This window comes from Cannabis sativa, chromosome 2 (assembly GCF_029168945.1).
Source record: "Cannabis sativa cultivar Pink pepper isolate KNU-18-1 chromosome 2, ASM2916894v1, whole genome shotgun sequence".
Taxonomy (NCBI): domain Eukaryota; kingdom Viridiplantae; phylum Streptophyta; class Magnoliopsida; order Rosales; family Cannabaceae; genus Cannabis; species Cannabis sativa.
The window spans coordinates 36,094,850-36,114,498 of NC_083602.1; the positions used below are offsets into that span (position 1 = coordinate 36,094,850).

Here is a 19,649-nt window from a genome sequence, read left to right on the forward strand (position 1 = left end):
CTGACCTGAGTGCCAGCCATGTTATCCAAAGCCTTGAGTGGGATCCGCTTAAAAGGCCATCTACTTAAGGAAGAGATGAAAGAGCACTAAACTTAAGCTTTTTAGTCTCAGTTTCTTGTTAGAAAAAGAAAGAAAAAAAAAAAAAAAAAGCTCCCTCACTCCTTTTCTTCTTCTAGCCGCCACTCACATCCTTTTCTTCCCCTATTAATTTTGCATCAAAGTATTGAGAGAATAACCCACACAATTCTATTTGATAACTTAATCACTATGAAAGTCAATGTAAAAAATTGTTACAAATTCAAATTATTAAAGAAACAGGTTTAGTACTTGATCATACTTTACTACAATAAAGAATCAAGGGTTAGAGTATTGAATGAAATGAGACAAATTTCGCTGCCGCAACCTCTGTATGTATAATTCAAACTCGGTTTTAATTCCATAATTTTAGATTGCATGTTATAGCAAATTATTGTTTATGTTAAATAATAATCTACATGAAAAATAATAAAATTCTCTGAAATTTATTTTCAAAAAAAGGATCTTCAAGAAAAAGATAAATGTATTGCATTGAGTACAAAAGTCATAATCCTATATTGTGATAATAATGGAGCAATAGCTAACTCTAAAAAATCAAGATGCCACATTGAGAGAAAATATCATCTGCTCAAAGATATTGTTAAAAAATGTGATGTGACGGTGTTAAAGATTTCGTCGAAATAGAACTTGACGAATATGAAAGACCACTAACAACGCTAGTAGCTAGGGGTGTTCATCCGATCCAATCCGCACTTTTTTGGTCAAACAACATCCAATCCGCACTAAGTGCGAATTTCATATTTTGGATCCAATCTGATCCGCATAAGAGTTTAAATCCAATCCAATCCAATCCGCAATAGTGCGGATTGGATCGGTTTTTTTTTTTCAATAATAAATTATTTAATATTTCATAGAAAAAAAATTAAAAAAAGACTATTGTTTCTTAGTCTCCAATAATAATCTATTTCCATCTCTATTTATATACAAATTAAACCAATATACATATATATCAATATATATATACTTATCTTTAGATTTACACTAAAATATACATGTATCTAATTACTAAAATAAATAAGCTAGTATATATATATATTTAAACTTTATGTGTATGTGTCTATGTGAATAAGAATTATTTTTCTTGTATTTTTTATTACAAAATAAATAAAATGCACCAACTCAATATATTACTAAAAAAGATTAAGAAATTAGAAGTTTGTGTCTTTTTTTAATTAATATATATTACATATTATAATTTTTTAAAAATATATATAATTAAGTGCGGATTGGATTGGATCGGTTACTTTTTGAGGTCAAACAACATTCAATCCGCACAAGTGCGGATTTTAGATTTTTCAATCTAATCCAATCCGCACAAGTGCGGTTATCTGCATTTTGCAGATTGGATTGGATTGGATCGTACGGATTAGATTAAATCAGATACTTTGTGAACACCCCTACTAGTAGCGAAACCACCACCACTAAGCTGGCCAGAGAATTTTTCATGGAAAGAAAGAGGTTATTGCTAGTGAAAATGAGAGAGAAAGGAAGTAGTAGAAAAAACATAAAGCAGAAAAAAATTTAAATTAAAATAAAAACTTTTTGAATGGATATAAAGTTATATTGGTAAGAAACTATGAAAATATTGTATAATTATAATTATCCGATAAATTAAGGTTATTTTGTGGAATTTCACATATTCTTGAGAAAGTTAAAAATTGCCCACAAACATTAATTTAGAATAGAAAAAGAGAATACAGGTGAATAAGCACACCAAAGCACACTTATCATTTCTGCGCACTTATCATTTCCATCTTCCTTCATGGTTCAAGCCAGTTTAGCAATGTTACATACGTAGCGAGCTGTTAATTTTTTTTATTTTTTATTTTCTGTTTCAAACAAACAAAGAACGAAAGAACCAACACCCAACGAAGGAAAAAAAAACATTATATAGTCCACTATGAAAGGAAGACAAGTTAGTCTTCAACTGATCCTTTTATTTTGGGTCTGAGTCTAAAACTGACTTGATATGCTGAAAAACAAGTTACCAAACCCCTCAGTTTCTCCGCTTCTGTACTTAAATTCACTAAACGGCCAACTGGATTATGTAAAAGACTGAAACTTTATCCTCTACACATTGTTTGATGGATTTCCTGGCCAACTGGATTATGTAAAAAACTGAAACTTTATCCTCTACCCATAGTTTGATGGATTTCCTAGCCTTACCGGTCTATGCTGGACCCTCTCATAGTGGTGTGGGTCCTCACTCACCAGCTGGACCTCTCTCTCGAGAAGTAAAACCAAAATTTCATGGGAAACCAAACACTTCCGAAAGGTTCTTTAGGTCCCAAGATTGAACATTTTGGGACATAACAGCTGCACCAGCTACAAGTGCGATGGACACAAACACCATGCTTTTTAAGCATCCATGGCCCCGCGTCAGTCGTCCCAAAAGTGCTTTGCTGTACTTTTCCGCTTCCTTCAACAAAGCATGATGTGCACTGTCTCCTTTGTTCGTTAATTCCTTGAGATTCTGATGAAAACCGATAATGAATATAACAATTACACTTAATCGTGACAACATTGAAATCTGAAAATATTGATCTTAGATATTGCTAGTATTAAATACTCATGAATTCATAACATTTTTATAGTGGTCATTTGTTCATCCATTGAAGCTTCAGCAAAACTGTCGTTTAAAAGGTTAGGGGGCTGTTTGGCTTCATAACTTAAAAACTGTTTTTAGTTTTTAAAAACAGTAAACAGTTTTTAAAACATCAAAATGTTATCAATTTTCAAAACAATTTTTTTTGTCTAACATATTATATTTTATATTTTTGCTCACATACTCGGATCCTACACCTGGACCCCAATAGATTCATATTATGGTATGGTGTTAAATTATTGATTTTTTTTAGGAAGAAAAAGATTAAAAATAGTTTTAAAAAACTTATGCCAAGCACCATTAAATTTTTAAAATGACAAAAAACTGTTTTCTATTTACACTTTTAAAAACTGAAAACTGAAAATACAACCAAACAAGCTCTAAGAGATGGACTTTACCTTTTGCCTAAAGCTCTTCAATGTTTCCCTCAAAGGGTCAAGAGTAAGATGTTTAACTGAGTGCGCCTTCCATTCACCAGTCAGCTTTCTCAATACTACAACACTCGATTCAAGATTTTCAAGGTACATCATGTCCTATTTTGAGTATTTCAACAGAGCAGTGTAAACCAAATGTGTTAAAATCAGGATGTAGGCAGTAGATTTAAATTATGTATACACATGAAAAATTGATACTAAATTATTGTGGTAAGTTTTTCAAAAAACAATTGTTTATGGAAAGAGTATATTTAAAAATACATAATAATAATATAGAATTTAAGGTAATAATTTTAAAACTCGAGAATTCTACTTAAAAAAGTCATAGAAATATAAATACAATTACGAATAAAAAAAAAATCTACTTAATATTATTTTCAAAATAATAAAGGAATGAGAATTTAATATACAATGATATAGTTTATTTTTTATTTTGAGAGAAAATGATATTGTTTATATACATATCTATTTTTTCAAAAATTCAAGGGTGACTTTTATATTTTTTTTAGGCTAATTAGCAATTTTTTCCCCGAACTTTGACATATACCAAATCATGCCCCCTAAACTTTTTTAGCTGTTAAAAATTCTCCTAAACTATTGAGATTGTTAGATTTAAAGACTTTTGTCTAATTTCATTCAATTTTACTGTTTCAGTGATTGTTTATGTACTAAAACATGCTCCCCAGACTTTGATATCTACCAAATCATGTCCCTCAAATTTTGTTATGTACTAAATCATGCCCCTGAACTTTCATTCATGTTAGAATTTTTTACTAAAATTATATAAAAGTCTTTAAATCTAACAATCTTAATAGTTCAGGGAGAATTTTTAACCGCCAAAAAAGTTCAAGGGGCATGATTTAGTACATGTCAAAGTTTGGGAAAAAAAATTGCTAATTAGCTTTTTTTTATTATTTTAATGTTTTGAGTTTGGTAAGCAGAGAAGGATCGAAACAAAAAAAATACAAAACTTACCCATTGTTTGTAACATTCAGAGCTCTGTGTCAAACACCAAATAAAAATGTCACTTGCTTCTTTTGACAGATCAGGAACGTCTGTAAAAACGCTAATCCATTATAATAGAAAAATAGAATCCTTTGTTGTAATTTTGAAAAGAGATCGGTGGTGGGAAAGAATAGGAAAGGACGAACACTCTTCTAAAGTTTGAGCTACCTTCTTTGACTGCTTTGACTGCAAATTTAAATATCTGTTGGGCAACTTGTTTCATTGCTTTGCTTCCCGGGGAACCAGCAAAGGCAACCTCTTTTAAGAGAGGATAAATAGCTTCAAATCTCTCAGTTGCCTAATAAATAAAAATGTCTCAGAAAAATCAATTTCCAGTAAAATTTCTGTATGATAATAATGATAAATTTTGGGGATGCTCCCAAATTATACAATACACACCTTAAGTCGGGCAGAAGGGACAGTAAAAGTGGCTCTTATCAAACTATCTACTGCAGATGGAGGCACTATACGCTCACCCTTTCTAACAGCACCATTTACAAGAATGGTACGAGCTTTGGGAGAGGATAGAATTCTGTTTATCAACAAAACAAAGGAAAAGAAGAGACAGTGAGATTGAAGCAAACGAGATATACCTAGATACAAGAAAAAATTTCAATGGAAAAAAAGAAAAAATAGAACTTACCTTTCAGCTACCTGCAAAATCAGATCTCTAGACTGTGGATTAGAGGTTGACTTGCTACTCAACAGGGGCAAGAGAAAATGAGCCCACACGTATAACCCAACAGCCAAATCTCCAGAAGCAGCCTAGAGGCAAAGATCCAATTTATTGTTTACAACCAATGAGCAAAATATAAATCCATGGGCGTAAGAACATTTGAATGTTAAATAGTCTCGATTTACCTGAGTAACTAACCATGAATTGAGTGGAAGCTTTTCTTGTCCTTGATATTTAGGACTGTCCTTCAAGGTCGGTACTAAGCTGATTAATATATCAGGTTTTCGCCGCAACACCATTGCCAAAACTACAAACATGGCAACCTGCCACATGGTCACAACAAATTTGTCATTGAAAGAGAGACATAATTCTAAGAAAGAGTTTCAAGAAATTTAAGACATCAACACCATTTGGCTAAGGGACAAAGTTCCCTATTGTTTGGATAATGAAATGGGAGATCTATATTCCTGTCGATAAGCTTATGAAAATTTGTGAGTAAGAAAACCATGCCCAGATCGATAAACTAATCATCCTGAAGGGATTACATCCATTGATAAGTTGTGGAGAGAAGTAAAGGTACAAATGATATCAATGTCCTCACAATGCTACACCAGCAATCAAGCTTCAAGAGAAGTTGAACAGCTATTCCAAGTTCAAAATCAATTAGTTAAAAATCATTTTAACTTTGCATCTCAGTGGAAAAAAACCAAAGAAAACACATGCACAATTAAGAAAATATGGCATAGGGTAAAGACATGGAAATGTTAGTTACACGGACAAGTTAAGATGGCTACTCAATTCTAATGAAAGAAAAAAAAATGTAGCACAAGCCATTAACTACCCTCCCCACCCTCTCTTCCAATCCTATTTACTGTGTAAACAGTACATTTGTTAACAAATGTCCATCTCATTAAACTTGTATATGCTTCTGCAATAGGAAGCTACAAATCTCATACACTACCAAGGTACTCTTAAAATGTACAATTTCCACTGCCTCTTTTGAGTGAGGGTCTTAGATCGTTATAAAAAATCATGGACAACTACATAAAGCACTATTTTTTGTAAAAATTCTACATTTTTACGTTCAAAGATTTTTCTTTTACACTTTTACAGTGTTCTATAAAAACAACACGAAAACAAGAAGAAAATTACATAAAAGTAACAAAAATAACATCCAAACAATAAAAAAAAACATACAAATAACAAAAAATTAACAACAAATTAACAAAAGTACAACATAAAAATGCATCAAAACCATATTTTTAGAAAATAAAATCGTAAAAATATTTAAAATTCCGTACAACCGTATGTTTGTAATTTTTTTTGTTGTTTTTGTGTATTTGTGAAATAATCCCAAAAATCATTATTTATCTCTATATTTATATATATGTCTATATATATACATATATATACAACCTGAAAGCCGTTAGTTTGTATCATAGATGGACATATATGAAAGTGCATCCACAAATGTATCAGAAATGCCATCCCTACTTCCAAACATTACATTTCTGTTCATGTTCAATATAGAGGAAAGCATATCTTCAAATTACAAATACAACAACGGGTATGACAAAACCAGATTCACGATAATTCAGCAGAATATGTTTAACAATAAGAATGATATGACTTATTACCTGAGACTTTGATGGAGCTTGCTGAGCTACCTTTTTGGATCCCTTGGCAGTTCCCTGATGAACTGCGAGGTCATCAAGAATGCTATCCAATAACCACAATGTAAAAGAGCCAAGTCCATCGGAAGACCGCTGGCTGATCCAGTCAATCGACGTCTTATACACCTTGTCAGATATATAAATCAGAGGGATCTGTTTTGGAAAACAATACAGTAACAAAATATCAGCAAACCTTGAAAACATTTTATCCACAAGATCGAAAGAACTCAATGACTCAATCAATGTAATGAATTAAAGTAGCTTTAATCAAAATGACATAGTAGGTTAGGATCACGAGAGCAGAACAGTAGTGTTAAGGATAAATACTTCAAAGATTGCTTCTGCAATCAGATTTACCCTTTCTTTAGATTCATTACCCTCTAAACCAATCTAATTATATCTATACATATACATACACTATATAATAACGAGAGAGAGAGAGAGAGAGAGAGAGAGAGAGACTTTCAATGTAAAACTACTGAAATTCTAGCATAAAATCCACATGCTGCAGTTTCTGCTCGTAAAGTTTTTTTTTTAAAAAAAAAATAAATAAATAAACAAGTCAACTGCTAAAAGCAAATCCATGTAGCTTTTTCCCAGACAAAATTTGAAAGCGGGTTGCCCCAAAAAAAAAAGGGAAAAAAAACAAAATAGGATATAGCAAACTTACATCAGCCAATTTTGCAACATTGGACTCCTTGAATGTCTTCAACCATGGAAACTGAGCCGCACTGACGGAAGCAAAAGCTCGACCAAAGTAATCGGCAAAACGCATAAGCTGAATATCTTGTTGTGATTCATAAGAAGCCTAGCCAACCACGAAAAAAATATAATTGAATACATTAAAAAGAGAATCAAACCAAACGGATTAGAGATCAAAGAGAAGGAATAATTGTTGAATTGAACTCACAGTAATCTCAGCAAGAAAAGTCTCCAGATGATCCACATCAATCTTCGAAGCGGCCTCAGTCACCGTCACCTTCAACTTCTTCGGTTTCTTCGCCTTCACCTTCACCTTTTTCGGCTCGTCGCCACCGCCATTCTGAGGAGCAGAAGGCTCCGCATCGCTATCTTCGTCATCATCGTCCGAATGCCGGTTCGATCCGTTGGCAACGGAGTCCGTCTGGACCGCAGCGGAATCAAATTGAACCTCTAGACCACGCTTGCGACGCTCCTCGGCATGAAGCTCGATCGGCCGGAAAACATCGCCCGAAGCGGAGAATCCGGTGGTAAGATTTCGGAGGAAGGAGACATCTGAGGATGGTTTAGAGGATTTCTTGGTCCGCTTGTGATTCTGTACAGTTTTCCAATTATAATCATCGTTTCCGCTGGCATTGATGTGGTACCCGTTAGCTGCTAACTCATCTTCTCTCAGAATCGCTGCAATTAATGCCGAATTCTCGTCCATTATTGGGAATTGCTCTCTCTGCAATTAAAAAGCTTCAAATTTAGTGTGAAAGCAAATAAGGGGTCGTTCGTCTTCGTCGTGGTTAGGATGGACTCCCACTTTGGTGACGACGACGGACGATGATGAGAGATCGCGGAGAAGAAAGAAGTAGAGTTGAGTAATAGACTGGGGCGGGTCAGTTTGGCACAGTTGTCTGTAGGAAAAAGTAGCTCTAAAGACAAAACAAGTCTAGCAAAAAAGTGAAATTTTTTTTTATTATAATCACAAATATGTAAAAATTTAGGTACAAATATGTAAAAATTTAGGTACAGTTTGGTAACATTTTTTAATCATTTTTTTGTTTTTAAAATTGAAAAAGTGAAAATATTTTTTAAAAACATGTTCTATAAAACTGTTTTTACTTTTTCAATTTTTTAATTGATAATCAAAATTTTAAAAACAAAAAAAAAAATCACTTTCATGTCAGCCAGAGTGATTCAAGGGGTTGGTAATTACATTGGAACCTTTGTTAAGTCTGATCCCAACAATTTTTCTGGTGTTTGGCGCGATTATTTGCGCATCAGAGTAAAAATCAGAGTGGATTTGCCACTGAAGAAGAAAAAGAAACTGGAAATTCGTGGTGGTCCGACTTGCCATGTTCAATTTAAATACGAGACTTGCCAACTTTTTGCTTTATTTGCGGAGTTCTTGGACACTCCGACAGGTTCTGCGAAAAGCTCTTTGAAGTCCAAAGGAACAACTTGTCCAGGAGTATAGCCTTGAACTGAAAGCTGCTCCAAGACGCAGGAACTATGCTGATGGTTCACGGTGGTTACGATCAGGCATTGCAGTGAAGAATAAACCAAATGATCGGCCTGAAGCAAGCAGCTCCAACGATGGTTGCCGGAGTAGTCATGGTGCACAAGTTACGGGCATGCAGAATTTTTATAATATCCCAGAAAATAAATAATATTTAAATGGACATATTTTATTAAATATGTAATTACTTGGGAAATGAAGTAGGATTATGATCTTACTTAGGTAAATTGTTGAGAAATTATTTAATGAAATACATTATTTTGGACCCGGCAATTGTGGAAATTTAGCTATGTGGTTAGTAATGTCACGACATTAAATGAAAGAATTATTTTGAGAATATCCCGGATTAAGTTAGAATTTTATTAGAATGTCGGATTGGGGAATTAGTAAAATTACCATAAATGCCCTAGGTTATAATTTTAGTTTAGGTTTCTTTGAAGGGTAAATTAGTCATTTTATGTTTTTGACTTTTGACCTTTGAATTTTGGTGGGCTGATTGTTATTTAAAAAAAAAAAAGAAGAAAAAGAAAAGAAAAGAAAGGCAAACCTTATTTAAGTTACTTCCAAGGCAAGAAAACAAAAAATTACATAACTTCAAGCTTCCTTTTTTCTTCTTCTCTTGCCGAACCCTTGAAGCAGCTGGGAACCAAGGAAAATTCATTTCATTTCTTCAATTTCCTGAGCTAATCTTAACCCTAGAAGTTAGCTAAGTGGAGGTATGATCCTTCTACTCTTCTCTTAATTAATTTTCTTGAGTTTAGTTAGGTTTTGGTAAAGGTTTTCAATGAATTCTGAGCTGGGGTATAAACTGAGGGTAAGGTAGGTTCTTAGGGTTGATTTGAAACTTGTTTGAATGAAGATTGAGTGAGATTAAGGGCTGTTCAATTGAATTGGTGTTGAAAGTGATGTTTAGTGCAAATTGTCAAGTAAGATGGTGATTTTGAGTTAAATGGTGAATTGTGATTAAATGATGTGTTGAATATGTTATACTTGGTATATTGAACTATTCTGGAAATGCAATTTAGGTCTGAAATGGTTTTGGTTCGAGCTGGGGGAGAAAACCCAGAATTTTTCTGGTCTGACAGCAACCGGTCGACCAGATTGGTTCTGGTGTATCAGAACCGGTCGACCGGTTACAGCAGGGGAAAATTTCTCGGGTTTTTTTCTCTGAACCCTGTTTTGGCTCGGGGTTGAACCTAGTACCTGCCTTTGAATGATTTTGAGTTATTTGAATTATTATAAAGTTGGTGAAGGCTAAGTCTAATCGGTTTTAAATTAGGGTTTTAATCCGGAAATTTAAATTGAGGTATTTATTGTGTTTCAATTGTCGTGACATAGGACCGGGATTGCCTAGCTTGTTTTTCCACCCAGGTCGGCCATATTCTTGACTTCTGAATTAAGGTAAGAAAAGTGGTAAGCACCGTATGTGGTTAAAGTTTATTGGTTGACTGGAAGTGATCTTGATTATTATCAAGATTTTTATTGAGCCTAGGTTATGACCTAGGGTTGGAAACGGTTATTACCGTTATGAGTAATTACTCTTGAAACCGCGGTTAGGTTTCTTACTTATCGTTTGCTTTATCGGGCAACGATAGTGACATATTCAGCTCGTATGTGACGAGCGGTAAAAAGGGGTACTTTATTAAGTACCAGGACTGTGTAATGTTTAAAGGAATGCTTATTAAATTGTATAGTGAGTAAACATGATGGCATAAAGTTGATATTCACTTTTCTTTCAATTATTGTTTTGATCACTTTCTTCCTGAGTCTCTGTGACTCACGGGTGCTTTATGGTGCAGGTAAAGGGAAGGCTTAAGTTGAGCAACCATGAGTTTGTGGTCGCAGCAGCAATGTACATACCAGCCGTAGGCAGCCCAGTTTACAGGATGCTCTATTTTGATTGTATTTTGGAAAATATAAAGCTTATGTCGTAAAATACTTTGAAATTAGTTTGTAAATATTTTGAAAACAGGGGGACCCCATAATCCATGTTATTTATCTTTTGTTAAACAGTTTAAAGGTTGAGTTTTAACTATGAAAATCTAATTACCCACACTTTTAGTATAATTACATCTTATATAATTATTGGTATTTTAAATAAATTGCACACACGTGGCGTCCCTGTTGGACAGGGCGTTACAACATGGTATCAGAGCGCCAAGGTTTTTAGATCCTGAAGACTGGTTTGATATGTACATTGGCTGCAAGGACCTGATCGACTCATGGTTTAGTAAGCTTTAAGTTAAAAGATAGCTTGTTAATTTTCTGATTACCTGATTTTTTTGAATTATGTTGATATCGGAATGGTGTGGGAAGAATTATAATATATGGAAATACTTATCAGCATTGTTATTACTTGGAATGTGATCGCAGGTGTATAGTTATGCACCCGAGGCGGACTGGTAGGGGTACCCGCGAGCTAGCTGGGCTCGGAGCTGCCGGTGAGGGTGAGAACCCTTGACCACCACCTAACTGGGAAGAGTTATATGCTGCAATGCAAGAAACTATTCGGAAGCAGGGTGAGCAAATCAGGGAATTAAGAGAGCAGCAAGCTCAGCCTGCTCTAAATCTTAATCCTGATCCTCCGGCACCTCTGGTAGTGCCACCGGATGCAGGGAATCGTTTGGAACCATTGTATGAGCGGTTCAGGAAGCAGAACCCGCCAGTGTTTGAGGGTGGTGCTGATCCACTCAAGGCGGAGCAATGGATGAGTATGATAACATCCATTTTTGATTTTATGCGAGTTGAAGATAATGACCGGGTCAGGTGTGCTACTTATATGCTACGAGATGATGCCCGTATTTGGTGGGAGATTGTATCTCAGGGCCATGATCTGAATAACATGACCTGGGAAACTTTTCGGGCCTTATTTTATGAGAAGTATTATAATGAGTCTATTAAGGCAGCAAAGGCAGAAGAGTTTATACGGTTAACTTAGGGTAGTATGACTGTGACAGAGTATGCTACTAAGTTTGATCGACTGGCAAAGTTTGCCTCAGATGAGGTGGCTACTGAAGCTGCTAGAAAAGCAAAGTTTATTCGGGGGCTGGATGAACACATCGCCCGGGATGTGATTGTTGCTTCTAAACAACCGGGGGTTGCCCGAACTTATGCTCAAATAGTTGAGTTGGCATTAGTTTCTGAGGGTGTAGAAGCTCAGATACGAAAGAAAAATATTGCCAGAAGAGATTCATGGAAGCAAACAGCATGTGCTGGTTCGGGTAGGGGTACTGATCCCGGTGACCGCAAGAAAAGACCTAGTGAATCATCAGCGGCAGGCCCAAACAAAAGATTCCAGGGTAACCAAGGTTTCCGTCGTAGTGGAAACGAAAACTGGCGGACTTTTCCTGAATGTCCGAGGTGTAAAAAGCATCATCTGGGCGAATGTCAGGCCAGGGCCTGTTTCAACTGTGGAATGGTGGGTCATATGAAGAGAAATTGTCCACAATTGCTACGGCTAGAGCAAAAGAAGGATGATACACCCGCTCCTGCCCGAGTGTTTGCCCTGACTCAAGCTGAGGCTGATGCTGGTCCTTCTACTGTGACAGGTCAGCTTTCTGTTGCTGGTACTTTATTGACTGTGTTAATTGATTCTGGTGCGACGCATTCTTATATTTCAAGTAGAATAATTGAGAAGCTGAATAAACCTAGTGATGTGCTTTCTAGAGGTTTTGGAACCTTGTTGCCTACTGGGGAGTTGGTTATCTCCAGCAGGTGGGTTCGATCCCTTCCAGTATTGGTGGAAGGAAGAGAGTTATCAGTTGATCTGATAGAATTGAATCTGGGGGATTTTGATGTTATTTTGGGGATGGATTGGCTTGCTAAATACAACGCCACCATTGATTGTAAAAGAAAGATGGTAACTTTTCAGCCTGAGGGCGAGGACCCCTTTGTATTTGTGGGTAAGATGCAGGGATCCCGGATTCCCTTAATTTCAGCCCTTAAGGCAAAAGATTTGTTGTGTGAGGGGTGCATTGGTTTCTTAGCAAGTGTTGTGGATATTACTAGGGAACCACTAGCGGGACCGGAGCATGTCCCAGTGGTTCGAGAATTTCTGGATGTGTTCCCAGAAGAGTTACCAGGGTTGCCACCAAAACGTGAAATTGATTTTGAGATTGATTTAATACAAGGAGCTGAGCCTGTATCGAAAGCTCCCTACAGGATGGCACCTGCAGAGCTGAAAGAGTTAAAAGTTCAATTACAGGGGATGATGGATTTAAAATTTACTAGACCTAGTACTTCACCTTGGGGTGCACCAGTTTTGTTTGTGAAAAAGAAAGATGGAACTTTACGAATGTGTATAGATTATCGGGAGTTAAACAAATTAACAGTGAAGAACAAGTACCCTCTGCCAAGAATAGATGATTTATTTGATCAGCTGCAGGGTAAGACTGTCTTTTCTAAGATTGATCTTCGATCTGGTTATCACCAACTGAGGATTCGAGAGGAGGATATTCCCAAGACAGCTTTTCGGACCCGGTATGGTCATTATGAATTCCTGGTAATGTCCTTCGGATTAACAAATACCCCGGCAGCATTTATGGACTTGATTAACCGAGTGTTCAAAGACTTTCTGGATGATTTTGTTATTGTCTTTATTGATGATATTCTAATTTATTCAGACTCGGAAGAGACTCACGAAAGACATCTTCGAATGGTATTACAACGTCTCAGGGAGCATAAGTTGTATGCCAAGTTTAAGAAATGTGAATTCTGGTTACCTCAGGTGAGTTTCTTGGGGCATGTGGTGAGTAAAGATGGTATTTTAGTGGATCCAGTAAAGATTGAAGCAGTTCGTGACTGGCCTCGACCTAAGTCAGCAACTGAAGTTAGAAGTTTACTGGGGTTAGCAGGGTATTACCGAAGATTTGTTGAGGGCTTTGCAAAGATTTCTACGCCTTTAACTGAATTGACCCGAAAGAATTGTAAGTTTGTTTGGACTGACAAGTGTGAAGGTAGTTTCCAGGAATTGAAGCAAAGGTTGATTACCGCTCCTGTGCTAACCTTACCAAAAAGTGATGAAAAGTTTGTGATTTATTGTGATGCATCTAAACAAGGGTTAGGTTGTGTTCTTATGCAGTCAGGGAAAGTGATTGCTTATGCATCCAGGCAATTGAAGGAGTATGAACAACAATATCCTACCCATGATATTGAATTAGCAGCGGTTGTCTTTCCACTAAAAGTTTGGCGTCACTATCTGTATGGTGAGAAGTGTGAAATTTATAAAGATCACAAAAGCCTCAAGTACTTTTTCACTCAGAAGGATTTAAATATGAGACAACGACGATGGTTACAACTTGTCAAAGATTATGACTGCGAGATTCTCTACCACCCTGGTAAAGAAAATGTGGTAGCGGATGCTCTAAGTCGGAAAGGACCAGGGCAAGTTTGTGAACTAAAGGAAATCTCAGCAAAGTTGGCTGAGGATATGACGAGAGCGGGAATTGAATTTGTAATTGGAAAACTTGCTAATATCACCATACAGTCTGATCTATTGGAAAGAATTAGAGTAGCCCAACAAGGTGACCTTGAGCTACAGGGACATAAGGAGAAGTTAGAGGCTGGATTGGCAAGAGACTTTTCGTGCTTATCTGATGGGTTGTTGCGATACAAAAACAGAATCTGTGTACCGGTTGATAAAGAAATCAGACAGGAGATTCTTGATGAATCTCATACTACACCGTACTCCTTACACTCGGGAACAACCAAGATGTATCATGATGTGAAAGCTTTATACTGGTGGCCGGGTATGAAGAGGGATATTGTTGAATATGTGTCAAAATGCTTAACCTGTCAACAAATTAAAGCAGAACACCAAAGGCCAGCAGGTTTGCTTCAACCTCTAAAGATTCCTGAATGGAAATGGGAAGACATCACCATGGATTTTGTGGTGGGTTTACCCAGAACAGTAGGGTATTATGATTCTATTTGGGTGATAGTGGATCGATATACGAAGTCCGCTCACTTTCTCCCGGTGAGGACAACGTATACAGTGGATCAATATGCTGATTTGTATATCAAGGAGATAGTTCGACTTCATGGTGCCCCAAAGTCGATAGTTTCAGATCGAGATCCAAAATTTACATCCAAATTCTGGGAAAGTTTACAGCAAGCAATGGGTACTAAGTTGAAATTCAGTACAGCTTTTCATCCTCAAACCGATGGTCAATCTGAAAGGACTATCCTGATACTTGAGGATATGTTGAGGGCATGTGTAATGGACTTTGAAGGTTCTTGGAACAAGTACCTACCTCTGATTGAGTTTTCTTATAATAATAGTTATCAGAGTACCATTGGCATGGCTCCGTATGAGATGCTTTATGGAAGGAAATGTCGATCACCTATTCACTGGGATGAGGCTGGTGAACGTAGGTACCTTGGACCTGAAGCTGTCCAAAGAACGAGCGAGGCTATTGAAAAGATTCGAGGTCGTATGCTTGCTTCCCAAAGTAGACAGAAAAGCTACGCAGATCCAAAGCGTAGAGATGTTGAATTCCAAGTTGAGGATTTTGTTTTTCTTCGGGTGTCCCCAATGAAAGGAATTCGAAGGTTCAGGAAGAAAGGGAAGTTGAGTCCCAGATTTATTGGTCCATTTGAGATTCTTGAGAAAGTAGGTCAGGTAGCTTATCGGTTGGCTCTACCTCCTGCTTTATTGGGGGTTCATAACGTGTTTCATGTCTCGATGCTTCGGAAATATGTATCTGATACAACTCATATCTTAAGTTATGAAGACATTGAGCTTCAAACCGACCTGTCGTATGAAGAACAACCAGTACAGATCTTAGACAGGAAAGAAAAAGTGTTGCGAAACAAGACTATTCTACTAGTTAAAGTGTTGTGGCGGAACAGCAAAGTTGAAGAAGCGACTTGGGAGTTAGAGTCGCAGATGCGGGAGTTGTATCTCGAGCTTTTCAGGTAAATTTCGAGGACAAAATTCCTATAAGTGGGGGATAGTTGTAATATCCCAGAAAATAAATAATATTTAAATGGACATATTTTATTAAATATGTAATTACTTGGGAAATGAAGTAGGATTATGATCTTACTTAGGTAAATTGTTGAGAAATTATTTAATGAAATACGTTATTTTGGACCCGGCAATTGTGGAAATTTAGCTATGTGGTTAGTAATGTCACGACATTAAATGAAGGAATTATTTTGAGAATATCCCGGATTAAGTTAGAATTTTATTAGAATGTCGGATTGGGGAATTAGTAAAATTACCATAAATGCCCTAGGTTATAATTTTAGTTTAGGTTTCTTTGAAGGGTAAATTAGTCATTTTATGTTTTTGACTTTTGACCTTTGAATTTTGGTGGGCTGATTGTTATTTAAAAACAAAAGAAGAAAAAGAAAAGAAAAGAAAGGCAAACCTTATTTAAGTTACTTCCAAGGCAAGAAAACAAAAAATTACATAACTTCAAGCTTCCTTTTTTCTTCTTCTCTTGCCGAACCCTTGAAGCAGCTGGGAACCAAGGAAAATTCATTTCATTTCTTCAATTTCCTGAGCTAATCTTAACCCTAGAAGTTAGCTAAGTGGAGGTATGATCCTTCTACTCTTCTCTTAATTAATTTTCTTGAGTTTAGTTAGGTTTTGGTAAAGGTTTTTAATGAATTCTGAGCTGGGGTATAAACTGAGGGTAAGGTAGGTTCTTAGGGTTGATTTGAAACTTGTTTGAATGAAGATTGAGTGAGATTAAGGGCTGTTCAATTGAATTGGTGTTGAAAGTGATGTTTAGTGCAAATTGTCAAGTAAGATGGTGATTTTGAGTTAAATGGTGAATTGTGATTTAATGATGTGTTGAATATGTTATACTTGGTATATTGAACTATTCTGGAAATGCAATTTAGGTCTGAAATGGTTTTGGTTCGAGCTGGGGGAGAAAACCCAGAATTTTTCTAGTCTGACAGCAACCGGTCGACCGGATTGGTTCTGGTGTATCAGAACCGGTCGACCGATTACAGCAGGGGAAAATTCTCGGGTTTTTTTCTCTGAACCCTGTTTTGGCTCGGGGTTGAACCTAGTACCTGCCTTTGAATGATTTTGAGTTATTTGAATTATTATAAAGTTGGTGAAGGCTAAGTCTAATCGGTTTTAAATTAAGGTTTTAATCCGTAAATTTAAATTGAGGTATTTATTGTGTTTCAATTGTCGTGACATAGGACCGGGATTGCCTAGCTTGTTTTTCCACCCAGGTCGGCCATATTCTTGACTTCTGAATTAAGGTAAGAAAAGTGGTAAGCACCGTATGTGGTTAAAGTTTATTGGTTGAATGGAAATGATCTTGATTATTATCAAGATTTTTATTGAGCCTAGGTTATGACCTAGGGTTGGAAACAGTTATTTCCGTTATGAGTAATTACTCTTGAAACCGCGGTTAGGTTTCTTACTTATCGTTTGCTTTATCGGGCAACGATAGTGACATATTCAGCTCGTATGTGATGAGCGGTAAAAAGGGGTACTTTATTAAGTACCAGGACTGTGTAATGTTTAAAGGAATGCTTATTAAATTGTATAGTGAGTAAACATGATGGCATAAAGTTAATATTCACTTTTCTTTCAATTATTGTTTTGATCACTTTCTTGCTGAGTCTCTGTGACTCACGGGTGCTTTATGGTGCAGGTAAAGGGAAGGCTTAAGTTGAGCAACCATGAGTTTGTGGTTGCAACAGCAATGTACATACCAGCCGTAGGCAGCCCAGTTTACAGGATGCTCTATTTTGATTGTATTTTGGAAAATATAAAGCTTATGTCGTAAAATACTTTGAAACCAGTTTGTAAATATTTTGAAAACAGGGGGACCCCGTAATCCATGTTATTTATCTTTTGTTAAACAGTTTAAAGGTTGAGTTTTAACTATCAAAATTTAATTACCCACACTTTTAGTATAATTACATCTTATATAATTATTGGTATTTTAAATAAATTGCACACACGTGGCGTCCATTTTGGACAGGGCGTTACAATTTTGTGATTGCTGAAAATCGGTTACCCCCATTGCTCTTCCATGATTCTCGTGATACTATGGAGGCACCAGCTATGGGGAGAGTTGACAAAGTAAATGGAGGAGCATTTAATGATGAGCAATCCCTGGTTTTAGGGAAAGAAAAAGAGAAAGTTGTACAAGAGGTAACTGATTGTGATTTGAATACTGGATTGACTTTTGTTAATAATAAAAGGAGGAGAATGGGCCTAGAAAAAGATAATGGGCTAATTGACAGTCACCACATGGAGCTGGGCCGTGAGACAAGTAGTCCTAATGGGGAAGAAAATAATATGGACCTTTCACTTGCAACATACAATGATAATGGAGCCCAATACGAAAATTCAAAAAACTTGGGAGAGGCGGGTGTTGGTTTCCAGGCCCGCCAAGCATTATGAATGTTCTAAGCTGGAATTGCCGGGGGCTTGGGAACTGTTGCTCCTAAATTCGCCCAATATACGTGGACCAGTCAAGAGGGAACACGTGGATCAGATAACTTGGAAAGATTTGCTAAGTCTTTTATGCCACCAGGAAGCGCTATTAACATGGGTCCCGGAGGAGACACCCGGAGTATAAGCTACTCCCGGAAGCTAGTATAGCGTGAAGGCTCTCCGGGATGTGTCAGGTCTCTCCCGAGAAATCAAGTCGCATTTAATGCTGCATGGGAGGAAGCGTGTTGGGACTGTAACACGCAATAAAGTCTGACGGCACAACCCCCAAAACAAGCTGCTACAGTAATGATCATTTAAGTCTAGCGACGGCTACTCTGCGAAGAGTCACGTCAATCATAAGACAAAAAGGACATTCTCCATAAAAGCCCTACAGCACCTAGGGATTTGACCATGCATCACCCATTGTATATTCATCGGAAATGCCCAACTTTATGGATACTTACAGATACATGTGTACGACAATTCTAGGGATTACCCCACCAAAACACTATAAATACCCCCTCAAAGCTCATTTAATGGGGTCGGAGAATCTTGGTTAAAAAAGAGCAAGAAGAGAAAAACTCACCAAGAACATTCTCTGTGTTTACGAGAAAAACATTCTCTCAAGTGTAAAATCTGTATTAAATACATCCATTAATAGCAGTGGCTCGTGGACTAAGGCTCATTAACGCCCCAACCACGTAAAAAGTCTTCATCTCGCTTTCTTACAGCTTATTATTAAAAATATATTTTAATAGTTGCCGAAAACCTCGGTCAACATTTTGGTGCTTTCATTGAGAGCTGAAGAAAGCCGTCTACAACAAGCATTTAACTTCACGATAATGGTGGAGACAAGAGCTACACGTCATCCTCGCCCTCTAGAAGACGCTCAAGATCCCAATGAGGAAGATGTAGCCTCGAGGGCAGCAGAGGAGTCCGAGGAAGAAGTTCCAGATGAAAACCACGAGGAACACCTCGACGAGTACGCTTATGATGATGGAAGCTACCAAGAGCTGGTGCTCCTCAGACAAAAAGCTATTGATCATGAAGCTGAGATCGAAGCTCAGAAAGTGCAAAACCAAAAAATGCACGAAGTAATGCTAGCCATGCAGAAAGCCATGGAGGCTGCTGGTATTCACGTGCATCCCAAGGCGATGGCCGCTGGATTCGACGGGGAGCCAGCGACGTCTTCGCCTAATTCCCCCAAGAAGAAAGGCCTAGGGAACCTAGCCCTATAAGGCACCTACCGAGGAAAACCAAGCAAAAAACCCTACTTCACTGGTCGAAAGAAAAAGGCGCGGATCCGCGTAAGGTCCGCTCGTATTTCCCCTAAAGGGAAAGGTCCGCAGAGGGCAAGCCCCAAAGAGGGAGTCTTGGCCCTCGGGATCGAGGGGACGGAAAGCGTTTCCGTGCACCAGAACCGGGGGTAGAGGAAGAGGAGGACAGAGATGTCCACCCCATTGATCCGAGAAATCAAATCAATGGGAATCGAGGTGACCTCCGGGATCACCTTGATCAAAGATACTGGACCCCAAGTCT

General features: G+C 37.2%; 1 protein-coding gene across 2 annotated transcripts; it reads right to left on the reverse strand.

Moving 5' to 3' along the window:
• Positions 1 to 1,791: 1,791 nt before the first annotated feature.
• On the reverse strand, positions 1,792 to 8,151 carry LOC115718005 (uncharacterized). Of its 2 annotated transcripts, XM_061110506.1 has the most exons (10): positions 7,400 to 8,151; positions 7,160 to 7,297; positions 6,454 to 6,642; positions 5,002 to 5,139; positions 4,784 to 4,905; positions 4,540 to 4,672; positions 4,309 to 4,438; positions 4,111 to 4,190; positions 3,100 to 3,234; positions 1,792 to 2,569 (listed from the first exon to the last, which is right to left on the reverse strand). In XM_061110506.1, the coding sequence occupies exons 1-10, from the start codon at positions 7,895 to 7,897 to the stop codon at positions 2,345 to 2,347; spliced, it is 1,788 nt and encodes a 595-aa protein (XP_060966489.1). In that variant the 5' UTR covers positions 7,898 to 8,151; the 3' UTR covers positions 1,792 to 2,344. The 2 variants fall into 2 exon arrangements, with proteins under 2 accessions (XP_060966489.1, XP_060966490.1); XM_061110507.1 differs by lacking the exons at positions 1,792 to 2,569; positions 3,100 to 3,234 and adding an exon at positions 3,556 to 3,695 and having other exon boundaries at positions 4,003 to 4,190; positions 7,400 to 8,122.
• Between the last annotated feature and the right edge of the window lie 11,498 nt (positions 8,152 to 19,649).